The sequence below is a fragment of the Schistocerca cancellata genome, chromosome 5, assembly GCF_023864275.1.
Source record: "Schistocerca cancellata isolate TAMUIC-IGC-003103 chromosome 5, iqSchCanc2.1, whole genome shotgun sequence".
Classification (NCBI taxonomy): Eukaryota; Metazoa; Arthropoda; class Insecta; order Orthoptera; family Acrididae; genus Schistocerca; species Schistocerca cancellata.
The window spans coordinates 493,959,262-493,986,999 of record NC_064630.1 but is presented as its reverse complement, the minus strand read 5'-3'; the positions used below and the strand labels follow the sequence as shown (position 1 = coordinate 493,986,999).

At 44.8% G+C, this 27,738-nt stretch overlaps 1 protein-coding gene across 1 annotated transcript; it reads right to left on the bottom strand.

Annotated features, from left to right (window-relative positions):
- Window positions 1–931: 931 nt before the first annotated feature.
- On the bottom strand, window positions 932–25,019 carry LOC126188622 (RNA-binding protein fusilli-like). The gene is made up of 9 exons (XM_049930224.1): window positions 24,871–25,019; window positions 19,661–19,736; window positions 18,373–18,482; window positions 18,155–18,230; window positions 9,381–9,443; window positions 8,579–8,688; window positions 8,364–8,436; window positions 1,162–1,271; window positions 932–1,019 (listed from the first exon to the last, which is right to left on the bottom strand). Exons 1-9 carry the CDS (start codon window positions 25,017–25,019, stop codon window positions 932–934), a joined length of 855 nt encoding a protein of 284 aa, XP_049786181.1.
- Window positions 25,020–27,738: the final 2,719 nt, after the last annotated feature.

The window sequence follows — 27,738 nt, the reverse complement described above, 5'->3', positions numbered from 1 at the left end:
CCAAATTTTGTCACTCAACGTCAACGGGAAATATCCTGTAGATTTTTATTTGTGCATTTCAAGTATCAGAATATGTAACGTAAATGGCCATATCCTTCGCTTGCATTGACTTACATGCGTCAAATTGTTACACCGGTAAAGGATCATAGACTTGATATGTGACAAATTTTAACTTAATACATCTGCCTGTTGTTTCTGAGAAACAGGGTTCTTAAGTCGGACGGATAGACAGACGGATAACAAAGCGATCCTATATGCGTTCCGTTTTCAAGGATTGAGGCACGAGATCCTAAAACGTGTAGGTGTCATTAGAAAAGACAAAATTACATAAGTTTTCATGGTATACTGATGTTTGTGAAGACTGCCACACCAATAAGTACAACGTGACTGGAAAGAATTTTATACCATGATGAACTTGACATTACAACATTTAATTCTGTTTGACCTCCGATTTCGAAAATTCGTTGTGGAATGAAGCCCCCATGTGCTGCTGCTGCTGTTCCTGCAAAACGAACCTGCAAACACAGCCCTATAGCAACAAGAGGGCTTTCACTCGTTCTGTGCGCGAGTCCGTGTTGCAACAAGAGAGGATTCTGAAAGATCTAGACGGAAGGGACGATAGTCATCAGTACAACGTGACTGGAAAGAATTTTATACCATGATGAACTTGACATTACAACATTTAATTCTGCTTGACCTCCGATTTCGAAAATTCGTTGTGGAATGAAGCCCCCATGTGCTGCTGCTGCTACTGCAAAACGAACCTACACCCACAGCCCTATAGCAACAAGAGGGCTTTCACTCGTTCTGTGCGCGAGTCCGTGTTGCAACAAGAGAGGATTCTGAAAGATCTAGACGGAAGGGACGATAGTCATCAGTACAACGTGACTGGAAAGAATTTTATACCATGATGAACTTGACATTACAACATTTAATTCTGCTTGACCTCCGATTTCGAAAATTCGTTGTGGAATGAAGCCCCCATGTGCTGCTGCTGCTGCTGCTGCTGCAAAACGAACCTGCAAACACAGCCCTATAGAAACAAGAGGGCTTTCACTAGTTCTGTGCGCGAGTCCGTGTTGCAACAAGAGAGGATTCTGAAAGATCTAGACGGAAGGGACGATAGTCATCAGTACAACGTGACTGGAAAGAATTTTATACCATGATGAACTTGACATTACAACATTTAATTCTGCTTGACCTCCGATTTCGAAAATTCGTTGTGGAATGAAGCCCCCATGTGCTGCTGCTGCTGCTGCTGCAAAACGAACCTGCAAACACAGCCCTATAGCAACAAGAGGGCTTTCACTCGTTCTGTGTGCGAGTCCGTGTTGCAACAAGAGAGGATTCTGAAAGATCTAGACGGAAGGGACGATAGTCATCAGTACAACGTGACTGGAAAGAATTTTATACGATGATGAACTTGACATTACAACATTTAATTCTGTTTGACCTCCGATTTCGAAAATTCGTTGTGGAATGAAGCCCCCATGTGCTGCTGCTGCTACTGCTGCTGCTGCAAAACGAACCTGCAAACACAGCCCTATAGAAACAAGAGGGCTTTCACTCGTTCTGTGCGCGAGTCCATGTTGCAACAAGAGAGGATTCTGAAAGATCTAGACGGAAGGGACGATAGTCATCAGTACAACGTGACTGGAAAGAATTTTATACCATGATGAACTTGACATTACAACATTTAATTCTGCTTGACCTCCGATTTCGAAAATTCGTTGTGGAATGAAGCCCCCATGTGCTGCTGCTGCTGCTGCAAAACGAACCTGCAAACACAGCCCTATAGCAACAAGAGGGCTTTCACTCGTTCTGTGCGCGAGTCCGTGTTGCAACAAGAGAGGATTCTGAACGATCTAGACGGAAGGGACGATAGTCATCAGTACAATCTCGCTGAAATGTAAGCCCAGGGTGTCTCGTCATGAAGGGCAACAAAAGTGGACATAAAATGTCGTCGACGTATCGAAGTGCTGTAAGGGAGTCGCGGATGACATCCAAAGGGGTCCTGCTGTGAAAAGAAATTGCAGCCTAGACCATCACGCATGGCTGTCGGGCCGTTTTCGGGCGGCAGTCAGGTTGGTATCCCACCGGCGTCAGGCGTGTCTCCAGACACGTCTTCGGCCTGGAATCTCACGGATTGGAGTAGAGTTGTCTTCAGTGAGGAGTCCCACTTTCAACTGAACCCTGATGACAAACGAAGATTTCTCCAAAAGTACGCTACTACGTGATGAAAAATTCTGTTTTCTTTAACTTATCGATCCCATCAATTTTGAGTGGATTGCGTATCATGAACTGTGGAGTGCGTACTGTGAGACCTTCGGTATACACACCATCAGATTATTTGACTTGTCGCTCTAACGAAGTAGGCGAGTGTCAGCAATATGTCTCGTGGTCTTATCGTGGCGTGTTTATCTTCTGCCGTTAGGTCAGACGATAGAAATGCCACTTGCACGCTTAGAGTAGCAGATTGACGGTGACCAACTTTAAACAGAACATGATTCATTTTCACACACATTTATTAAAATAATAACAAGCATAAAAATAACTTAACTTGGTTCTGGATGCTATTTACAATTGACAATCTGAAGTTCCTTTGGTCTTGGTACGTTAATCTTATTCTCACATATCTCTGATACTTGACAAAGTGTCTATACATTTCTCTTCATGGCGATGTACAGGAATATGATAATCTTATTAGGCGCAGACTGAAACTTGACTATAGACTGGTACAGACAAATGCAGACTAATGCAGACTGACTAATCGGAGGTCTGTTCACTCGTTATAATACCTCGCGCGTTCATGTATCACTGCGCGAGTGTGATCCGCGAGGAGAAAAGGTTCTACTTTAGCAGCAATCTCATTGGCTGTGTTACATATTAATACGCGGATCGGCGGAAGCAGAATTTGGTCCGTCTTTATGGCAGCGCCATGTCGTAGAGCGGAGACGGACGGGCGCTGCGTCTGCGCTGTTGTGCTTAGCGAGGCGCGCTCTAGTAGGAAACTTGTGTACGCGCTGACTACGCCGAACTATGTACACAACATGAACTTTAAAGGTGGTTTTCTTATAAACAGGGTTGGGAGGGGGGCGAGAGGGACAGAGTGACCCAAAATATGAAAGTCTTTCTCCTCAGGTGGTACATATGCGAGCTACCAAACGTGAGTCGAATCAGTGGTCCATGTGTGTAAGTCTTTCCCATAGTTAGTCTTTACGAAACCTCATCGATTTGTGACACAAATACCCTTCTGAAACGTGAAAGTCTCTCTCTTCAGGTGGTAGATATGCGAGCTACCAAACACGAGTCGAATCAGTAGGCTTTGTCTAAGTCTTTCCCCTAGTTAGTCTTTACGAAACCTCATCGATTTGTGACATAAATACCCCTGACTCAGATTATGCTTCCTACGCAAGAGCAGCATCTGCTTCGTGTCACAGTCTCCCCCCCCCCCACCACTCCTCCCCCCCTTCCCTCTCTGTGTCTGGCGGAGCTGGTACCAGAATTACAAAACCATATCCAGGAAGATGAGTCGTCTGTCCTCTTAATGATTATCTGACGAGAGTAACACATAGCTTCTAAATAAAAGAGTACGAGCAAGAAACAGGTAGAAACAGTTATACGACGCGACGCGCGTAGCACAGTGTCGATACCTTCGCCTGATATGGGGAACGCACTCTTCAGCGTAAGTACCTTGCATCATAAATTTATGCAGTGCCTAAGAATGGTGTGTTCCATCTACAGTCTCTCAGTTTCTATTTTTGTGGCTTCCATACCATCTCTAAATCATGCGTAATTTTTTTCGAACCTCGATTGATGCAGTACGTGGAGTTTGTTCAAAGACTAACGCTAAAACCCTATGAATTGTAAGATCAACGTCGAGAGTTATTGTCAACTGCTACAACATACGAAATGAAACACTTGCCAAGGAACTACAGTAAAGGACGCTGTTTATATGATGCTGTATATGTTGCAGTTCACATTGCTTTAGCTTCACAGTTCAGTGCAACTGGCGTACAGACCTAAGAAAGTAATAAGGATTTTTTTTCCTTTGTAGCACTTGTGATAATATGATTAATAACTTTTATTGAAAGATATTCCGTCTTCTCCAGAGCGTAACTCATAGTCGTCGCCAAACTCTCAGCTGACTCGCCGCGCGGGGTAGCCGCACGGTCTCAGTCGCCTTGTCACGGTCCGCGCGGCTCCCCCGTCGGACGTTCGAGTCCTCCCACGGCCATGGATGTGTGTGTCGTCCTTAGTGTAAGTTAGTTAAAGTTAGATTAAATAGTGCGTAAGCTTAGGGACCGATGACCTCAGCAGTTTGGTCCCATAAGACCTTACCACAAATTTCCAAATTTTCTCAGTTGACTCAGCCACTCTGGTTCTCGCTTTCTCTTTTCCGTATTATTCTGCCAGTTACATACTCCCTCCTCTTGCGTGAAAATGACGTAACTTGTGCTGGAGCAAATCATCAATTTCAATGGGGGACTAGAGTATATTATTGATGGCACTGTTAAGGCTAAACTATTGATGAATCTGTAGGAGTATAACGAATTGTTCCTGTACTCAACCGTCGAATTAAAACACTGGCAATGCTGGAATGGGCCGTAGTACAAGCAAGGAATCCTAATTACATCAAATGTTATATTTATGTAATCACTCAAGATTTTACAAGCAACATTATATTTGAAGCTGAACACCAAGTAATACAGTACATGAGTCAAAGAACTAATACTTAAGCAACAACATCGTGAGCTTTAAGTACTTCCATGAGGCAGACGCGAATACACAGAAACATCAGCGACAAACTTCATTATAATGACAGTTCGATGGCTGTTAAAGTGAAGAAAAACGATGTGCTTGGATTTTATGTGTTTGCTCGCGGGACCATTTTTACACCTGCCGTTTAAAATGGTCCACTGGGTGCAGTTTTGCATCCGAGTGCAGCTGGGTACATCGACTGAATTTGGAAACCGGTTTGCTTTCTTTATTCCGCATTACCGTGTGCTACGTTTAAACAACGCGTTCCATAAGCAGTTTAAAATCAGTTTAATAGCATACCCTGAAACTTACAGCACTTGTTGCTTAGCTATTTAGGTTCTGTGCTCCGTCCGTCCGGCTTTCTCCGAAACGCGGAAGTCAGTTTGAGGTAGCTAAAGAGCTGCACATTTGCGTTACGCCGTGGCTGTGTGAGTGAATATTACTGCATATGTCCTTCATGTAAGTTTTATTTTGTCCTCTTGCTACGGCTATGTGCATGTTGACCCGACTGGCAAACAAGGTAGTATAGACGGACAAAATAACCAAATCAAAATAGTATCAACACGTAATAAGAAGTGGAGAAATTAGATCAAATAGCAACTCCAGTTGCATAAAAACGTACTTTTGTGTGTCAATAAATGTGTCCATATGAAAATGGAACTCCTATTTAATCAAACTGACAACAAAAGTCGAGGATGCCCGACGTCCAAGATAAGGAACATAACAGGCAAAATAAAAATTGGCTAAGTTTCAGTAGGATTCGTACACTGAGGGTCCGTGCAAACTCAAGTTTTTTTTATATACTTCATTCATCCTGGGAACCGATAATCTTAACGATTTTTGCCTATTTTCCATGCCTATTTTCCATGTCGGTCTCGGGAATTCCAAAACAGTCTCAAACAGTCCCTCAAACAACCCCGGGCATACAAAGAGAAATTAGCGGGGACTTCAATTTATATATATGGGTATGGAAGATTTAAAGAAACATTTTTTACTTGCATAGTAAACCATGACTATAATTTACATTTTGTTTCCATACAGTAATGTTCATCGACTATGTCTTCTGACACGTAATAAATTCAACGTCAGTATGTGATATAGACTGACGGAAAAAAAGAAACACCAACAGAAACTGTGCAACATAAAGGAAAATGGGTAGGCATGTTTCTAAATCTGCAAGATGATGCCTTTTCAAATTTTGCGCCATTCGCATGAGAGTGGCACTAGTAGCGGTGCTATGAGGATGCAAATCGGGTTTTCTTTAAATACGCGCTGTAAAGGCCGTAAGCGTTAGTTACCTTTAAGATTGGACATGGTGAGTTTTGTTAGTCAAAACCTTTAAGGCGACAAAGGCGCCAGTATCAACATCTCATTGAGTTTAAAAGAGGTCGTGCAATAGGGTTACATGATTGTTGGCAGTGGGGGCCACGAGAATATACGGGCTCCGGATAGCCACGTGGAACTACCGGCCGCGCGGAATGGCCGTGCGGTTTGAGGCGCTATGTCACGGATTGCGCGGCTCCTCCCGCCGGAGGTTCGAGTTCTTCCTCGGGCATGGGGGTGTGTGTGTTGTCCGTAGCGTAAGCTTAAGTAGTGTGTAAGTCTAGCGACCGATGAACCCAGCAGTTTGGTCCCTTAGGAATTCACACACATCTGAACATCTGGAACTACCGAGAGGGAAGTCCATCGTGTTCGGTGTATGGCTCTGCTGCATCATACTGTATCTACTGCAGCAATCTGAGCAGCAGTTGGCTCCACAGTGACCCAAGGGACCATTGCAAATGGGTTACTTCAGGGAAAGCTCAGAGACAGACGCCCTGTAGCGCCCCAAACCACAGGCATTTGCGACTTTAGGAGGTCTGTTGTGTTTTCTGATGATAGTTGGTTCTGCCTCGGTGTCGGTGATGGCGTGTGTTCGTTAGGAGACCAGTTGAGGGCCTGCAAACAATCTGGCTGCGTGCTAGAGCACTGGACCTACACCCGGAGTTAAGGTCCGGGGTGCGATTTCGCATGACAGCAGGAGCACTCTCATGGTTATTTCACGCACACTGACTGCAAATTTGTACGTCAGTCTGGTGATTCGACCTGTTGTGCTGTCATTCATGTAAAGCATTCCAGGGCGTGTTTTCCAACAGGATAACGCTCGCTCACATACCGCTGTTCTAACCCCACATGCTCCACAGTATGCCGATGTGTTGCCTTTGCTTGTTTGATCACCAGATCTGGCTCAGTCGGGCACATATGGGACACCATCGGACGACCACTCCAACATCATCCACAATCAGCATGGACCGTCCCTGTATTGACCCACCAAGTGCAACAGGCATTTGAACTCTATCCCACATACTGACATCAAGCACTTGTACAGCACAAGACATGCCCGTTTCCACGCTTGCATTCAACATTCTGGCGGTTACACCGGTTATTAATGTATCAGCATTTCACATTTGCAGTGCCTTATATCTCTCTTACATTAACCTGTGATCTTGAAATGTTAATAACTTAAATATATTACCTAGACGAATCTATTCTCAGAATTTCATCACTGAAAATTATTTTTTGTCGTTGCGATTTTTATCCATCAGTTTAATTACATATTGACAATTTTCGGAGTTTTTCATTTATACGCGTATATACTGAGAAACCTTGCTTCTTGCCAAATTTTGTCACTCAACGTCAACGGGAAATATCCTGTAGATTTTTATTTGTGCATTTCAAGTATCAGAATATGTAACGTAAATGGCCATATCCTTCGCTTGCATTGACTTACATGCGTCAAATTGTTACACCGGTAAAGGATCATAGACTTGATATGTGACAAATTTTAACTTAATACATCTGCCTGTTGTTTCTGAGAAACAGGGTTCTTAAGTCGGACGGATAGACAGACGGATAACAAAGCGATCCTATATGCGTTCCGTTTTCAAGGATTGAGGCACGAGATCCTAAAACGTGTAGGTGTCATTAGAAAAGACAAAATTACATAAGTTTTCATGGTATACTGATGTTTGTGAAGACTGCCACACCAATAAGTACAACGTGACTGGAAAGAATTTTATACCATGATGAACTTGACATTACAACATTTAATTCTGTTTGACCTCCGATTTCGAAAATTCGTTGTGGAATGAAGCCCCCATGTGCTGCTGCTGCTGTTCCTGCAAAACGAACCTGCAAACACAGCCCTATAGCAACAAGAGGGCTTTCACTCGTTCTGTGCGCGAGTCCGTGTTGCAACAAGAGAGGATTCTGAAAGATCTAGACGGAAGGGACGATAGTCATCAGTACAACGTGACTGGAAAGAATTTTATACCATGATGAACTTGACATTACAACATTTAATTCTGCTTGACCTCCGATTTCGAAAATTCGTTGTGGAATGAAGCCCCCATGTGCTGCTGCTGCTACTGCAAAACGAACCTACACCCACAGCCCTATAGCAACAAGAGGGCTTTCACTCGTTCTGTGCGCGAGTCCGTGTTGCAACAAGAGAGGATTCTGAAAGATCTAGACGGAAGGGACGATAGTCATCAGTACAACGTGACTGGAAAGAATTTTATACCATGATGAACTTGACATTACAACATTTAATTCTGCTTGACCTCCGATTTCGAAAATTCGTTGTGGAATGAAGCCCCCATGTGCTGCTGCTGCTGCTGCTGCTGCAAAACTAACCTGCAAACACAGCCCTATAGAAACAAGAGGGCTTTCACTAGTTCTGTGCGCGAGTCCGTGTTGCAACAAGAGAGGATTCTGAAAGATCTAGACGGAAGGGACGATAGTCATCAGTACAACGTGACTGGAAAGAATTTTATACCATGATGAACTTGACATTACAACATTTAATTCTGCTTGACCTCCGATTTCGAAAATTCGTTGTGGAATGAAGCCCCCATGTGCTGCTGCTGCTGCTGCTGCAAAACGAACCTGCAAACACAGCCCTATAGCAACAAGAGGGCTTTCACTCGTTCTGTGTGCGAGTCCGTGTTGCAACAAGAGAGGATTCTGAAAGATCTAGACGGAAGGGACGATAGTCATCAGTACAACGTGACTGGAAAGAATTTTATACCATGATGAACTTGACATTACAACATTTAATTCTGTTTGACCTCCGATTTCGAAAATTCGTTGTGGAATGAAGCCCCCATGTGCTGCTGCTGCTACTGCTGTTGCTGCAAAACGAACCTGCAAACACAGCCCTATAGAAACAAGAGGGCTTTCACTCGTTCTGTGCGCGAGTCCGTGTTGCAACAGGAGAGGATTCTGAAAGATCTAGACGGAAGGGACGATTGTCATCAGTACAACGTGACTGGAAAGAATTTTATACCACGATGAACATGACATTACAACATTTAATTCTGCTTGACCTCCGATTTCGAAAATTCGTTGTGGAATGAAGCCCCCATGTGCTGCTGCTGCTGCTGCTGCAAAACGAACCTACAAACACAGCCCTATAGCAACAAGAGGGCTTTCACTCGTTCTGTGCGCGAGTCCGTGTTGCAACAAGAGAGGATTCTGAAAGATCTAGACGGAAGGGACGATAGTCATCAGTACAACGTGACTGGAAAGAATTTTATACCATGATGAACTTGACATTACAACATTTAATTCTGCTTGACCTCCGATTTCGAAAATTCGTTGTGGAATGAAGCCCCCATGTGCTGCTGCTGCTGCTGCTGCTGCTGCAAAACGAACCAGCAAACACAGCCCTATAGCAACAAGAGGGCTTTCACTCGTTCTGTGCGCGAGTCCGTGTTGCAACAAGAGAGGATTCTGAAAGATCTAGACGGAAGGGACGATAGTCATCAGTACAACGTGACTGGAAAGAATTTTATACCATGATGAACTTGACATTACAACATTTAATTCTGCTTGACCTCCGATTTCGAATATACGTTGTGGAATGAAGCCCCCATGTGCTGCTGCTGCTGCTGCAAAACGAACCTGCAAACACAGCCCTATAGCAACAAGAGGGCTTTCACTCGTTCTGTGCGCGAGTCCGTGTTGCAACAAGAGAGGATTCTGAAAGATCTAGACGGAAGGGACGATAGTCATCAGTACAACGTGACTGGAAAGAATTTTATACCATGATGAACTTGACATTACAACATTTAATTCTGCTTGACCTCCGATTTCGAAAATTCGTTGTGGAATGAAGCCCCCATGTGCTGCTGCTGCTGCTGCAAAACGAACCTGCAAACACAGCCCTATAGCAACAAGAGGGCTTTCACTCGTTCTGTGCGCGAGTCCGTGTTGCAACAAGAGAGGATTCTGAAAGATCTAGACGGAAGGGACGATAGTCATCAGTCCAACGCGACTGGAAAGAATTTTATACCATGATGAACTTGACATTACAACATTTAATTCTGCTTGACCTCCGATTTCGAAAATTCGTTGTGGAATGAAGCTCCCATGTGCTGCTGCTGCTGCTGCTGCAAAACGAACCTGCAAACACAGCCCTATAGCAACTAGAGGGCTTTCACTCGTTCTGTGCGCGAGTCCGTGTTGCAACAAGAGAGGATTCTGAAAGATCTAGACGGAAGGGACGATAGTCATCAGTACAACGTGACTGGAAAGAATTTTATACCATGATGAACTTGACATTACAACATTTAATTCTGCTTGACCTCCGATTTCGAATATACGTTGTGGAATGAAGCCCCCATGTGCTGCTGCTGCTGCTGCAAAACGAACCTGCAAACACAGCCCTATAGCAACAAGAGGGCTTTCACTCGTTCTGTGCGCGAGTCCGTGTTGCAACAAGAGAGGATTCTGAAAGATCTAGACGGAAGGGACGATAGTCATCAGTACAACGTGACTGGAAAGAATTTTATACCATGATGAACTTGACATTACAACATTTAATTCTGCTTGACCTCCGATTTCGAAAATTCGTTGTGGAATGAAGCCCCCATGTGCTGCTGCTGCTGCTGCAAAACGAACCTGCAAACACAGCCCTATAGCAACAAGAGGGCTTTCACTCGTTCTGTGCGCGAGTCCGTGTTGCAACAAGAGAGGATTCTGAAAGATCTAGACGGAAGGGACGATAGTCATCAGTCCAACGCGACTGGAAAGAATTTTATACCATGATGAACTTGACATTACAACATTTAATTCTGCTTGACCTCCGATTTCGAAAATTCGTTGTGGAATGAAGCTCCCATGTGCTGCTGCTGCTGCTGCTGCAAAACGAACCTGCAAACACAGCCCTATAGCAACTAGAGGGCTTTCACTCGTTCTGTGCGCGAGTCCGTGTTGCAACAAGAGAGGATTCTGAAAGATCTAGACGGAAGGGACGATAGTCATCAGTACAACGTGACTGGAAAGAATTTTATACCATGATGAACGTGACATTACAACATTTAATTCTGCTTGACCTCCGATTTCGAAAATTCGTTGTGGAATGAAGCCCCCATGTGCTGCTGCTGCTGCTGCTGCAAAACGAACCTGCAAACACAGCCCTATAGCAACAAGAGGGCTTTCACTCGTTCTGTGCGCGAGTCCGTGTTGCAACAAGAGAGGATTCTGAAAGATCTAGACGGAAGGGACGATAGTCATCAGTACAACGTGACTGGAAAGAATTTTATACCATGATGAACTTGACATTACAACATTTAATTCTGCTTGACCTCCGATTTCGAAAATTCGTTGTGGAATGAAGCCCCCATGTGCTGCTGCTGCTGCTGCTGCAAAACGAACCTGCAAACACAGCCCTATAGAAACAAGAGGGCTTTCACTCGTTCTGTGCGCGAGTCCGTGTTGCAACAAGAAAGGATTCTGAAAGATCTAGACGGAAGGGACGATAGTCATCAGTACAACGTGACTGGAAAGAATTTTATACCATGATTAACTTGACATTACAACATTTAATTCTGCTTGACCTCCGATTTCGAAAATTCGTTGTGGAATGAAGCCCCCATGTGCTGCTGCTGCTGCTGCTGCAAAACGAACCTGCAAACACAGCCCTATAGCAACTAGAGGGCTTTCACTCGTTCTGTGCGCGAGTCCGTGTTGCAACAAGAGAGGATTCTGAAAGATCTAGACGGAAGGGACGATAGTCATCAGTACAACGTGACTGGAAAGAATTTTATACCATGATGAACTTGACATTACAACATTTAATTCTGCTTGACCTCCGATTTCGAAAATTCGTTGTGGAATGAAGCCCCCATGTGCTGCTGCTGCTGCTGCAAAACGAACCTGCAAACACAGCCCTATAGCAACAAGAGGGCTTTCACTCGTTCTGTGCGCGAGTCCGTGTTGCAACAAGAGAGGATTCTGAAAGATCTAGACGGAAGGGACGATAGTCATCAGTACAACGTGACTGGAAAGAATTTTATACCATGATGAACTTGACATTACAACATTTAATTCTGCTTGACCTCCGATTTCGAAAATTCGTTGTGGAATGAAGCCCCCATGTGCTGCTGCTGCTGCTGCTGCAAAACGAACCTGCAAACACAGCCCTATAGCAACAAGAGGGCTTTCACTCGTTCTGTGCGCGAGTCCGTGTTGCAACAAGAGAGGATTCTGAAAGATCTAGACGGAAGGGACGATAGTCAACAGTACAACGTGACTGGAAAGAATTTTATACCATGATGAACTTGACATTACAACATTTAATTCTGCTTGACCTCCGATTTCGAAAATTCGTTGTGGAATGAAGCCCCCATGTGCTGCTGCTGCTGCTGCTGCAAAACGAACCTGCAAACACAGCCCTATAGCAACAAGAGGGCTTTCACTCGTTCTGTGCGCGAGTCCGTGTTGCAACAAGAGAGGATTCTGAATGATCTATCGGAAGGGACGATAGTCATCAGTACAACGTGACTGGAAAGAATTTTATACCATGATTAACTTGACATTACAACATTTAATTCTGCTTGGCCTCCGATTTCGAAAATTCGTTGTGGAATGAAGCCCCCATGTGCTGCTGCTGCTGCTGCTGCAAAACGAACCTGCAAACACAGCCCTATAGCAACAAGAGGGCTTTCACTCGTTCTGTGCGCGAGTCCGTGTTGCAACAAGAGAGGATTCTGAAAGATCTAGACGGAAGGGACGATAGTCATCAGTACAACGTGACTGGAAAGAATTTTATACCATGATGAACTTGACATTACAACATTTAATTCTGCTTGACCTCCGATTTCGAAAATTCGTTGTGGAATGAAGCCCCCATGTGCTGCTGCTGCTGCTGCTGCTGCAAAACGAACCTGCAAACACAGCCCTATAGAAACAAGAGGGCTTTCACTCGGTCTGTGGGCGAGTCCGTGTTGCAACAAGAGAGGATTCTGAAAGATCTAGACGGAAGGGACGATAGTCATCAGTACAACGTGACTGGAAAGAATTTTATACCATGATGAACTTGACATTACAACATTTAATTCTGCTTGACCTCCGATTTCGAAAATTCGTTGTGGAATGAAGCCCCCATGTGCTGCTGCTGCTGCTGCTGCAAAACGAACCTGCAAACACATCCCTATAGCAACAAGAGGGCTTTCACCCGTTCTGTGCGCGAGTCCGTGTTGCAACAAGAGAGGATTCTGAAAGATCTAGACGGAAGGGACGATAGTCATCAGTACAACGTGACTGGAAAGAATTTTATACCATGATGAACTTGACATTACAACATTTAATTCTGCTTGACCTCCGATTTCGAAAATTCGTTGTGGAATGTAGCCCCCATGTGCTGCTGCTGCTGCTGCAAAACGAACCTGCAAACACAGCCCTATAGCAACAAGAGGGCTTTCACTCGTTCTGTGCGCGAGTCCGTGTTGCAACAAGAGAGGATTCTGAAAGATCTAGACGGAAGGGACGATAGCCATCAGTACAACGTGACTGGAAAGAATTTTATACCATGATTAACTTGACATTACAACATTTAATTCTGCTTGACCTCCGATTTCGAAAATTCGTTGTGGAATGAAGCCCCCATGTGCTGCTGCTGCTGCTGCAAAACGAACCTGCAAACACTGCCCTATAGCAACAAGAGGGCTTTCACTCGTTCTGTGCGCGAGTCCGTGTTGCAACAAGGTAGGATTCTGAAAGATCTAGACGGAAGTGACGATAGTCATCAGTACAACGTGACTGGAAAGAATTTTTTACTATGATGAACTTGACATTACAACATTTAATTCTGCTTGTCCTCCGATTTCGAAAATTCGTTGTGGAATGAAGCCCCCATGTGCTGCTGCTGCTGCTGCAAAACGAACCTGCAAACACAGCCCTATAGAAACAAGAGGGCTTTCACTCGCTCTGTGCGTGAGTCCGTGTTGCAACAAGAGAGGATTCTGAAAGATCTAGACGGAAGAGACGATAGTCATCAGTACAACGTGACTGGAAAGAATTTTATACCACGATGAACTTGACATTACAACATTTAATTCTGCTTGACCTTCGATTTCGAAAATTCGTTATGGAATGAAGCCCCCATGTGCTGCTGCTGCTGCTGCAAAACGAACCTGCAAACACAGCCCTATAGCAACAAGAGGGCTTTCACTCGTTCTGTGCGTGAGTCCGTGTTGCAACAAGAGAGGATTCTGAAAGATCTAGACGGAAGGGACGATAGTCATCAGTACAACGTGACTGGAAAGAATTTTATACCATGATGAACTTGACATTACAACATTTAATTCTGCTTGACCTCCGATTTCGAAAATTCGTTGTGGAATGAAGCCCCCATGTGCTGCTGCTGCTGCTGCAAAACGAACCTGCAAACACAGCCCTATAGCAACAAGAGGGCTTTCACTCGTTCTGTGCGCGAGTCCGTGTTGCAACAAGAGAGGATTCTGAAAGATCTAGACGGAAGGGACGATAGTCATCAGTACAACGTGACTGGAAAGAATTTTATACCATGATGAACTTGACATTACAACATTTAATTCTGCTTGACCTCCGATTTCGAAAATTCGTTGTGGAATGAAGCCCCCATGTGCTGCTGCTGCTGCTGCTGCAAAACGAACCTGCAAACACAGCCCTATAGCAACAAGAGGGCTTTCACTCGTTCTGTGCGCGAGTCCGTGTTGCAACAAGAGAGGATTCTGAAAGATCTAGACGGAAGGGACGATAGTCATCAGTACAACGTGACTGGAAAGAATTTTATACCATGATGAACTTGACATTACAACATTTAATTCTGCTTGACCTCCGATTTCGAAAATTCGTTGTGGAATGAAGCCCCCATGTGCTGCAGCTGCTGCTGCTGCAAAACGAACCTGCAAACACAGCCCTATAGCAACAAGAGGGCTTTCACTCGTTCTGTGCGCGAGTCCGTGTTGCAACAAGAGAGGATTCTGAAAGATCTAGACGGAAGGGACGACAGTCATCAGTACAACGTGACTGGAAAGAATTTTATACCATGATGAACTTGACATTATAACATTTAATTCTGCTTGACCTCCGATTTCGAAAATTCGTTGTGGAATGAAGCCCCCATGTGCTGCTGCTGCTGCTGCAAAACGAACCTGCAAACACAGCCCTATAGCAACAAGAGGGCTTTCACTCATTCTGTGCGTGAGTCCGTGTTGCAACAAGAGAGGATTCTGAAAGATCTAGACGGAAGGGACGATAGTCATCAGTACAACGTGACTGGAAAGAATTTTATACCATGATGAACTTGACATTACAACATTTAATTCTGCTTGACCTCCGATTTCGAAAATTCGTTGTGGAATAAAGCCCCCATGTGCTGCTGCTGCTGCTGCAAAACGAACCTGCAAACACAGCCCTATAGAAACAAGACGGCTTTCACTCGTTCTGTGCGCGAGTCCGTGTTGCAACAAGAGAGGATTCTGAAAGATCTAGACGGAAGGGACGATAGTCATCAGTACAACGTGACTGGAAAGAATTTTATACCATGATGAACTTGACATTACAACATTTAATTCTGCTTGACCTCCGATTTCGAAAATTCGTTGTGGAATGAAGCCCCCCTGTGCTGCTGCTGCTGCTGCTGCAAAACGAACCTGCAAACACAGCCCTATAGCAACAAGAGGGCTTTCACTCGTTCTGTGCGCGAGTCCGTGTTGCAACAAGAGAGGATTCTGAAAGATCTAGACGGAAGGGACGATAGTCATCAGTACAACGTGACTGGAAAGAATTTTATACCATGATGAACTTGACATTACAACATTTAATTTTGCTTGACCTCCGATTTCGAAAATTCGTTGTGGAATGAAGCCCCCATGTGCTGCTGCTGCTGCTGCAAAACGAACCTGCAAACACAGCCCTATAGAAACAAGAGGGCTTTCACTCGTTCTGTGCGCGAGTCCGTTTTGCAACAAGAGAGGATTCTGAAAGATCTAGACGGAAGGGACGATAGTCATCAGTACAACGTGACTGGAAAGAATTTTATACCATGATGAACTTGACATTACAACATTTAATTCTGCATGACCTCCGATTTCGAAAATTCGTTGTGGAATGAAGCCCCCATGTGCTGCTGCTGCTGCTGCAAAACGAACCTGCAAACACAGCCCTATAGCAACAAGAGGGCTTTCACTCGTTCTGTGCGCGAGTCCGTGTTGCAACAAGATAGGATTCTGAAAGATCTAGACGGAAGGGACGATAGTCATCAGTACAACGTGACTGGAAAGAATTTTATACCATGAGGAACTGGACTTTACAACATTTAATTCTGCTTGACCTCCGATTTCGAAAATTCGTTGTGGAATGAAGCCCCCATGTGCTGCTGCTGCTGCTGCTGCTGCAAAACGAACCTGCAAGCACAGCCCTATAGCAACAAGAGGGCTTTCACTCGTTCTGTGTGCGAGTTCGTGTTGCAACAAAAGAGGATTCTGAAAGATCTAGACGGAAGGGACGATAGTCATCAGTACAACGTGACTGGAAAGAATTTTATACCATGATGAACTTGACATTACAACATTTAATTCTGCTTGACCTCCGATTTCGAAAATTCGTTGTGGAATGAAGCCCCAATGTGCTGCTGCTGCTGCTGCAAAACGAACCTGCAAACACAGCCCTATAGCAACAAGAGGGCTTTCACTCGTTCTGTGCGCGAGTCCGTGTTGCAACAAGAGAGGATTCTGAAAGATCTAGACGGAAGGGACGATAGTCATCAGTAGAACGTGACTGGAAAGAATTTTATACCATGATGAACTTGACATTACAACATTTAATTCTGCTTGACCTCCGATTTCGAAAATTCGTTGTGGAATGAAGCCCCCATGTGCTGCTGCTGCTGCTGCAAAACGAACCTGCAAACACAGCCCTATAGCAACAAGAGGGCTTTCACTCGTTCTGTGCGCGAGTCCGTGTTGCAACAAAAGAGGATTCTGAAAGATCTAGACGGAAGGGACGATAGTCATCAGTACAACGTGACTGGAAAGAATTTTATACCATGATGAACTTGACATTACAACATTTAATTCTGCTTGACCTCCGATTTCGAAAATTCGTTGTGGAATGAAGCCCCCATGTGCTGCTGCTGCTGCTGCAAAACGAACCTGCAAACACAGCCCTATAGCAACAAGAGGGCTTTCACTCGTTCTGTGCGCGAGTCCGTGTTGCAACAAGAGAGGATTCTGAAAGATCTAGACGGAAGGAACGATAGTCATCAGTACAACGTGACTGGAAATAATTTTATACCATGATGAACTTGACATTACAACATTTAATTCTGCTTGACCTCCGATTTCGAAAATTCGTTGTGGAATGAAGCCCCCATGTGCTGCTGCTACTGCTGCTGCAAAACGAACCTGCAAACACAGCCCTATAGCAACAAGAGGGCTTTCACTCGTTCTGTGCGCGAGACCGTGTTGCAACAAGAGAGGATTCTGAAAGATCTAGACGGAAGGGACGATAGTCATCAGTACAACGTGACTGGAAAGAATTTTATACCATGATGAACTTGACATTACAACATTTAATTCTGCTTGACCTCCGATTTCGTAAATTCGTTGTGGAATGAATCCCCCATGTGCTGCTGCTGCTGCTGCAAAACGAACCTGCAAACACAGCCCTATAGCAACAAGAGGGCTTTCACTCGTTCTGTGCGCGAGTCCGTGTTGCAACAAAAGAGGATTCTGAAAGATCTAGACGGAAGGGACGATAGTCATCAGTACAACGTGACTGGAAAGAATTTTATACCATGATGAACATCACATTACAACATTTAATTCTGCTTGACCTCCGATTTCGAAAATTCGTTGTGGAATGAAGCCCCCATGTGCTGCTGCTACTGCTGCAAAACGAACCTGCAAACACAGCCCTATAGCAACAAGAGGGCTTTCACTCGTTCTGTGCGCGAGTCCGTGTTGCAACAAGAGAGGATTCTGAAAGATCTAGACGGAAGGGACGATAGTCATCAGTACAACGTGACTGGAAAGAATTTTATACCATGATGAACATCACATTACAACATTTAATTCTGCTTGACCTCCGATTTCGAAAATTCGTTGTGGAATGAAGCCCCCATGTGCTGCTGCTGCTGCTGCTGCTGCTGCAAAACGAACCTGCAAACACAGCCCTATAGCAACAAGAGGGCTTTCACTCGTTCTGTGCGCGAGTCCGTGTTGCAACAAGAGAGGATTCTGAAAGATCTAGACGGAAGGGACGATAGTCATCAGTACAACGTGACTGGAAAGAATTTTATACCATGATGAACTTGACATTACAACATTTAATTCTGCTTGACCTCCGATTTCGAAAATTCGTTGTGGAATGAAGCCCCCATGTGCTGCTGCTGCTGCTGCTGCAAAACGAACCTGCAAACACAGCCCTATAGCAACAAGAGGGCTTTCACTCGTTCTGTGCGCGAGTCCGTGTTGCAACAAGAGAGGATTCTGAAAGATCTAGACGGAAGGGACGATAGTCATCAGTACAACGTGACTGGAAAGAATTTTATACCATGATGAACTTGACATTACAACATTTAATTCTGCTTGACCTACGATTTCGAAAATTCGTTGTGGAATGAAGCCCCCATGTGCTGCTGCTACTGCTGCAAAACGAACCTGCAAACACAGCCCTATAGCAACAAGAGGGCTTTCACTCGTTCTGTGCGCGAGTCCGTGTTGCAACAAGAGAGGATTCTGAAAGATCTAGACGGAAGGGACGATAGTCATCAGTACAACGTGACTGGAAAGAATTTTATACCATGATGAACTTGACATTACAACATTTAATTCTGCTTGACCTCAGATTTCGAAAATTCGTTGTGGAATGAAGCCCCCATGTGCTGCTGCTACTGCTGCAAAACGAACCTGCAAACACAGCCCTATAGCAACAAGAGGGCTTTCACTCGTTCTGTGCGCGAGTCCGTGTTGCAACAAGAGAGGATTCTGAAAGATCTAGACGGAAGGGACGATAGTCATCAGTACAACGTGACTGGAAAGAATTTTATACCATGATGAACTTGACATTACAACATTTAATTCTGCTTGACCTCCGATTTCGTAAATTCATTGTGGAATGAATCCCCCATGTGCTGCTGCTGCTGCTGCAAAACGAACCTGCAAACACAGCCCTATAGCAACAAGAGGGCTTTCACTCGTTCTGTGCGCGAGTCCGTGTTGCAACAAAAGAGGATTCTGAAAGATCTAGACGGAAGGGACGATAGTCATCAGTACAACGTGACTGGAAAGAATTTTATACCATGATGAACATCACATTACAACATTTAATTCTGCTTGACCTCCGATTTCGAAAATTCGTTGTGGAATGAAGCCCCCATGTGCTGCTGCTACTGCTGCAAAACGAACCTGCAAACACAGCCCTGTAGCAACAAGAGGGCTTTCACTCGTTCTGTGCGCGAGTCCGTGTTGCAACAAGAGAGGATTCTGAAAGATCTAGACGGAAGGGACGATAGTCATCAGTACAACGTGACTGGAAAGAATTTTATACCATGATGAACATCACATTACAACATTTAATTCTGCTTGACCTCCGATTTCGAAAATTCGTTGTGGAATGAAGCCCCCATGTGCTGCTGCTGCTGCTGCTGCTGCTGCAAAACGAACCTGCAAACACAGCCCTATAGCAACAAGAGGGCTTTCACTCGTTCTGTGCGCGAGTCCGTGTTGCAACAAGAGAGGATTCTGAAAGATCTAGACGGAAGGGACGATAGTCATCAGTACAACGTGACTGGAAAGAATTTTATACCATGATGAACTTGACATTACAACATTTAATTCTGCTTGACCTCCGATTTCGAAAATTCGTTGTGGAATGAAGCCCCCATGTGCTGCTGCTGCTGCTGCTGCAAAACGAACCTGCAAACACAGCCCTATAGCAACAAGAGGGCTTTCACTCGTTCTGTGCGCGAGTCCGTGTTGCAACAAGAGAGGATTCTGAAAGATCTAGACGGAAGGGACGATAGTCATCAGTACAACGTGACTGGAAAGAATTTTATACCATGATGAACTTGACATTACAACATTTAATTCTGCTTGACCTACGATTTCGAAAATTCGTTGTGGAATGAAGCCCCCATGTGCTGCTGCTACTGCTGCAAAACGAACCTGCAAACACAGCCCTATAGCAACAAGAGGGCTTTCACTCGTTCTGTGCGCGAGTCCGTGTTGCAACAAGAGAGGATTCTGAAAGATCTAGACGGAAGGGACGATAGTCATCAGTACAACGTGACTGGAAAGAATTTTATACCATGATGAACTTGACATTACAACATTTAATTCTGCTTGACCTCAGATTTCGAAAATTCGTTGTGGAATGAAGCCCCCATGTGCTGCTGCTACTGCTGCAAAACGAACCTGCAAACACAGCCCTATAGCAACAAGAGGGCTTTCACTCGTTCTGTGCGCGAGTCCGTGTTGCAACAAGAGAGGATTCTGAAAGATCTAGACGGAAGGGGCGATAGTCATCAGTACAACGTGACTGGAAAGAATTTTATACCATGATGAACTTGACATTACAACATTTAATTCTGCTTGACCTCCGATTTCGAAAATTCGTTGTGGAATGAAGCCCCCATGTGCTGCTGCTGCTGCTGCAAAACGAACCTGCAAACACAGCCCTATAGCAACAAGAGGGCTTTCACTCGTTCTGTGCGCGAGTCCGTGTTGCAACAAGAGAGGATTCTGAAAGATCTAGACGGAAGGGACGATAGTCATCAGTACAACGTGACTGGAAAGAATTTTATACCATGATGAACTTGACATTACAACATTTAATTCTGCTTGACCTCCGATTTCGAAAATTCGTTGTGGAATGAAGCCCCCATGTGCTGCTGCTGCTGCTGCAAAACGAACCTGCAAACACAGCCCTATAGCAACAAGAGGGCTTTCACTCGTTCTGTGCGCGAGTCCGTGTTGCAACAAGAGAGGATTCTGAAAGATCTAGACGGAAGGGACGATAGTCATCAGTACAACGTGACTGGAAAGAATTTTATACCATGATGAACTTGACATTACAACATTTAATTCTGCTTGACCTCCGATTTCGAAAATTCGTTGTGGAATGAAGCCCCCATGTGCTGCTGCTGCTGCTGCAAAACGAACATGCAAACACAGCCCTATAGCAACAAGAGGGCTTTCACTCGTTCTGTGCGCGAGTCCGTGTTGCAACAAGAGAGGATTCTGAAAGATCTAGACGGAAGGGACGATAGTCATCAGTACAACGTGACTGGAAAGAATTTTATACCATGATGAACTTCACATTACAACATTTAATTCTGCTTGACCTCCGATTTCGAAAATTCGTTGTGGAATGAAGCCCCCATGTGCTGCTGCTGCTGCTGCAAAACGAACCTGCAAACACAGCCCTATAGCAACAAGAGGGCTTTCACTCGTTCTGTGCGCGAGTCCGTGTTGCAACAAGAGAGGATTCTGAAAGATCTAGACGGAAGGGACGATAGTCATCAGTACAACGTGACTGGAAAGAATTTTATACCATGATGAACATGACATTACAACATTTAATTCTGCTTGACCTCCGATTTCGAAAATTCGTTGTGGAATGAAGCCCCCATGTGCTGCTGCTGCTGCTGCAAAACGAACCTGCAAACACAGCCCTATAGCAACAAGAGGGCTTTCACTCGTTCTGTGCGCGAGTCCGTGTTGCAACAAGAGAGGATTCTGAAAGATCTAGACGGAAGGGACGATAGTCATCAGTACAACGTGACTGGAAAGAATTTTATACCATGATTAACTTGACATTACAACATTTAATTTTGCTTGACCTCCGATTTCGAAAATTCGTTGATGAATGAAGCCCCCATGTGCTGCTGCTGCTGCTGCTGCAAAACAAACCTGCAAACACAGCCCTATAGCAACAAGAGGGCTTTCACTCGTTCTGTGCGTGAGTCCGTGTTGCAACAAGAGAGGATTCTGAAAGATCTAGACGGAAGGGACGATAGTCATCAGTACAACGTGACTGGAAAGAATTTTATACCATGATTAACTTGACATTACAACATTTAATTCTGCTTGACCTCCGATTTCGAGAATTCGTTGTGGAATGAAGCCCCCATGTGCTGCTGCTACTGCTGCAAAACGAACCTGCAAACACAGCCCTATAGCAACAAGAGGGCTTTCACTCGTTCTGTGCGCGAGTCCGTGTTGCAACAAGAGAGGATTCTGAAAGATCTAGACGGAAGGGGCGATAGTCATCAGTACAACGTGACTGGAAAGAATTTTATACTATGATGAACTTGACATTACAACATTTAATTCTGCTTGACCTCCGATTTCGAAAATTCGTTGTGGAATGAAGCCCCCATGTGCTGCTGCTGCTGCAAAACGAACCTGCAAACACAGCCCTATAGCAACAAGAGGGCTTTCACTCGTTCTGTGCGCGAGTCCGTGTTGCAACAAGAGAGGATTCTGAAAGGTCTAGACGGAAGGGACGATAGTCATCAGTACAACGTGACTGGAAAGAATTTTATACCATGATGAACTTGACATTACAACATTTAATTCTGCTTGACCTCCGATTTCGAAAATTCGTTGTGGAATGAAGCCCCCATGTGCTGCTGCTGCTGCTGCAAAACGAACCTGCAAACACAGCCCTATAGCAACAAGAGGGCTTTCACTCGTTCTGTGCGCGAGTCCGTGTTGCAACAAGAGAGGATTCTGAAAGATCTAGACGGAAGGGACGATAGTCATCAGTACAACGTGACTGGAAAGAATTTTATACCATGATGAACTTGACATTACAACATTTAATTCTGCTTGACCTCCGATTTCGAAAATTCGTTGTGGAATGAAGCCCCCATGTGCTGCTGCTGCTGCTGCAAAACGAACCTGCAAACACAGCCCTATAGCAACAAGAGGGCTTTCACTCGTTCTGTGCGCGAGTCCGTGTTGCAACAAGAGAGGATTCTGAAAGATCTAGACGGAAGGGACGATAGTCATCAGTACAACGTGACTGGAAAGAATTTTATACCATGATGAACTTGACATTACAACATTTAATTCTGCTTGACCTCCGATTTCGAAAATTCGTTGTGGAATGAAGCCCCCATGTGCTGCTGCTGCTGCTGCTGCAAAACGAACCTGCAAACACAGCCCTATAGCAACAAGAGGGCTTTCACTCGTTCTGTGCGCGAGTCCGTGTTGCAACAAGAGAGGATTCTGAAAGATCTAGACGGAAGGGACGATAGTCATCAGTACAACGTGACTGGAAAGAATTTTATACCATGATGAACATGACATTACAACATTTAATTCTGCTTGACCTCCGATTTCGAAAATTCGTTGTGGAATGAAGCCCCCATGTGCTGCTGCTGCTGCTGCAAAACGAACCTGCAAACACAGCCCTATAGCAACAAGAGGGCTTTCACTCGTTCTGTGCGCGAGTCCGTGTTGCAACAAGAGAGGATTCTGAAAGATCTAGACGGAAGGGACGATAGTCATCAGTACAACGTGACTGGAAAGAATTTTATACCATGATTAACTTGACATTACAACATTTAATTTTGCTTGACCTCCGATTTCGAAAATTCGTTGTGGAATGAAGCCCCCATGTGCTGCTGCTGCTGCTGCTGCAAAACGAACCTGCAAACACAGCCCTATAGCAACAAGAGGGCTTTCACTCGTTCTGTGCGCGAGTCCGTGTTGCAACAAGAGAGGATTCTGAAAGATCTAGACGGAAGGGACGATAGTCATCAGTACAACGTGACTGGAAAGAATTTTATACCATGATTAACTTGACATTACAACATTTAATTCTGCTTGACCTCCGATTTCGAAAATTCGTTGTGGAATGAAGCCCCCATGTGCTGCTGCTGCTGCTGCAAAACGAACCTGCAAACACAGCCCTATAGCAACAAGAGGGCTTTCACTCGTTCTGTGCGTGAGTCCGTGTTGCAACAAGAGAGGATTCTGAAAGATCTAGACGGAAGGGACTATAGTCATCAGTACAACGTGACTGGAAAGAATTTTATACCATGATGAACTTGACATTACAACATTTAATTCTGCTTGACCTCCGATTTCGAAAATTCGTTGTGGAATGAAGCCCCCATGTGCTGCTGCTGCTGCTGCAAAACGAACCTGCAAACACAGCCCTATAGCAACAAGAGGGCTTTCACTCGTTCTGTGCGCGAGTCCGTGTTGCAACAAGAGAGGATTCTGAAAGATCTAGACGGAAGGGACGATAGTCATCAGTACAACGTGACTGGAAAGAATTTTATACCTTGATTAACTTGACATTACAACATTTAATTCTGCTTGACCTCCGATTTCGAAAATTCGTTGTGGAATGAAGCCCCCATGTGCTGCTGCTGCTGCTGCTGCAAAACGAACCTGCAAACACAGCCCTATAGCAACAAGAGGGCTTTCACTCGTTCTGTGCGCGAGTCCGTGTTGCAACAAGAGAGGATTCTGAAAGATCTAGACGGAAGGGACGATAGTCATCAGTACAACGTGACTGGAAAGAATTTTATACCATGATGAACTTGACATTATAACATTTAATTCTGCTTGACCTCCGATTTCGAAAATTCGTTGTGGAATGAAGCCCCCATGTGCTGCTGCTGCTGCTGCAAAACGAACCTGCAAACACAGCCCTATAGCAACAAGAGGGCTTTCACTCGTTCTGTGCGCGAGTCCGTGTTGCAACAAGAGAGGATTCTGAAAGATCTAGACGCAAGGGACGATAGTCATCAGTACAACGTGACTGGAAAGAATTTTATACCATGATGAACTTGACATTACAACATTTAATTCTGCTTGACCTCCGATTTCGAAAGTTCGTTGTGGAATGAAGCCCCCATGTGCTGCTGCTGCTGCTGCAAAACGAACCTGCAAACACAGCCCTATAGCAACAAGAGGGCTTTCACTCATTCTGTGCGCGAGTCCGTGTTGCAACAAGATAGGATTCTGAAAGATCTAGACGGAAGGGACGATAGTCATCAGTACAACGTGACTGGAAAGAATTTTATACCATGATGAACTTGACATTACAACATTTAATTCTGCTTGACCTCCGATTTCGAAAATTCGTTGTGGAATGAAGCCCCCATGTGCTGCTGCTGCTGCTGCAAAACGAACCTGCAAACACAGCCCTATAGCAACAAGAGGGCTTTCACTCGTTCTGTGCGCGAGTCCGTGTTGCAACAAGAGAGGATTCTGAAAGATCTAGACGGAAGGGACGATAGTCATCAGTACAACGTGACTGGAAAGAATTTTATACCATGATTAACTTGACATTACAACATTTAATTCTGCTTGACCTCCGATTTCGAAAATTCGTTGTGGAATGAAGCCCCCATGTGCTGCTGCTGCTGCTGCTGCTGCAAAACGAACCTGCAAACACAGCCCTATAGCAACAAGAGGGCTTTCACTCGTTCTGTGCGCGAGTCCGTGTTGCAACAAGAGAGGATTCTGAAAGATCTAGACGGAAGGGACGATAGTCATCAGTACAACGTGACTGGAAAGAATTTTATACCATGATGAACTTGACATTACAACATTTAATTCTGCTTGACCTCCGATTTCGAAAATTCGTTGTGGAATGAAGCCCCCATGTGTTGCTGCTGCTGCTGCTGCAAAACGAACCTGCAAACACAGCCCTATAGCAACAAGAGGGCTTTCACTCGTTCTGTGCGCGAGTCCGTGTTGCAACAAGAGAGGATTCTGAAAGATCTAGACGGAAGGGACGATAGTCATCAGTACAACGTGACTGGAAAGAATTTTATACCATGATGAACTTGACATTACAACATTTAATTCTGCTTGACCTCCGATTTCGAAAATTCGTTGTGGAATGAAGCCCCCATGTGCTGCTGCTGCTGCTGCAAAACGAACCTGCAAACACAGCCCTATAGCAACAAGAGGGCTTTCACTCATTCTGTGCGCGAGTCCGTGTTGCAACAAGAGAGGATTCTGAAAGATCTAGACGGAAGGGACGATAGTCATCAGTACAACGTGACTGGAAAGAATTTTATACCATGATGAACTTGACATTACAACATTTAATTCTGCTTGACCTCCGATTTCGAAAATTCGTTGTGGAATGAAGCCCCCATGTGCTGCTGCTGCTGCTGCAAAACGAACCTGCAAACACAGCCCTATAGCAACAAGAGGGCTTTCACTCGTTCTGTGCGCGAGTCCGTGTTGCAACAAGAGAGGATTCTGAAAGATCTAGACGGAAGGGACGATAGTCATCAGTACAACGTGACTGGAAAGAATTTTATACCATGATGAACTTGACATTACAACATTTAATTCTGCTTGACCTCCGATTTCGAAAATTCGTTGTGGAATGAAGCCCCCATGTGCTGCTGCTGCTGCTGCTGCAAAACGAACCTGCAAACACAGCCCTATAGCAACAAGAGGGCTTTCACTCGTTCTGTGCGCGAGTCCGTGTTGCAACAAGAGAGGATTCTGAAAGATCTAGACGGAAGGGACGATAGTCATCAGTACAACGTGACTGGAAAGAATTTTATACCATGATGAACTTGACATTACAACATTTAATTCTGCTTGACCTCCGATTTCGAAAATTCGTTGTGGAATGAAGCCCCCATGTGCTGCTGCTGCTGCTGCTGCAAAACGAACCTGCAAACACAGCCCTACAGCAACAAGAGGGCTTTCACTCGTTCTGTGCGCGAGTCCGTGTTGCAACAAGAGAGGATTCTGAAAGATCTAGACGGAAGGGACGATAGTCATCAGTACAACGTGACTGGAAAGAATTTTATACCATGATTAACTTGACATTACAACATTTAATTCTGCTTGACCTCCGATTTCGAAAATTCGTTGTGGAATGAAGCCCCCATGTGCTGCTGCTGCTGCTGCTGCAAAACGAACCTGCAAACACAGCCCTATAGCCACAAGAAGGCTTTCACTCGTTCTGTGCGCGAGTCCGTGTTGCAACAAGAGAGGATTCCGAAAGATCTAGACGGAAGGGACGATAGTCATCAGTACAACGTGACTGGAAAGAATTTTATACCATGATGAACTTGACATTACAACATTTAATTCTGCTTGACCTCCGATTTCGAAAATTCATTGTTGAATGAAGCCCCCATGTGCTGCTGCTGCTGCTGCAAAACGAACCTGCAAACACAGCCCTATAGCAACAAGAGGGCTTTCACTCGTTCTGTGCGCGAGTCCGTGTTGCAACAAGAGAGTATTCTGAAAGATCTAGACGGAAGGGACCATAGTCATCAGTACAACGTGACTGGAAAGAATTTTATACCATGATGAACTTGACATTACAACATTTAATTCTGCTTGACCTCCGATTTCGAAAATTCGTTGTGGAATGAAGCCCCCATGTGCTGCTGCTGCTGCTGCAAAACGAACCTGCAAACACAGCCCTATAGCAACAAGAGGGCTTTCACTCGTTCTGTGCGCGAGTCCGTGTTGCAACAAGAGAGGATTCTGAAAGATCTAGACGGAAGGGACGATAGTCATCAGTACAACGTGACTGGAAAGAATTTTATACCATGATGAACTTGACATTACAACATTTAATTCTGCTTGACCTCCGATTTCGAAAATTCGTTGTGGAATGAAGCCCCCATGTGCTGCTGCTGCTGCTGCAAAACGAACCTGC

Excerpts from the sequence above, each read along its gene's own strand:
- LOC126188622 (XM_049930224.1), bottom strand. The coding sequence starts at position 25,019 with ATGAGTGAAAGCCCTCTTGTTGCTATAGGGCTGTGTTTGCAGGTTCGT. Across the intron at positions 18,483-19,660 it reads ACGAATTTTCGAAATCGGAG|GTTCGTTTTGCAGCAGCAGC; the intron begins GTCAAGCAGAAT and ends CTGTGTTTGCAG. Across the intron at positions 1,272-8,363 it reads ACGAATTTTCGAAATCGGAG|GTTCGTTTTGCAGCAGCAGC; the intron begins GTCAAGCAGAAT and ends CTGTGTTTGCAG.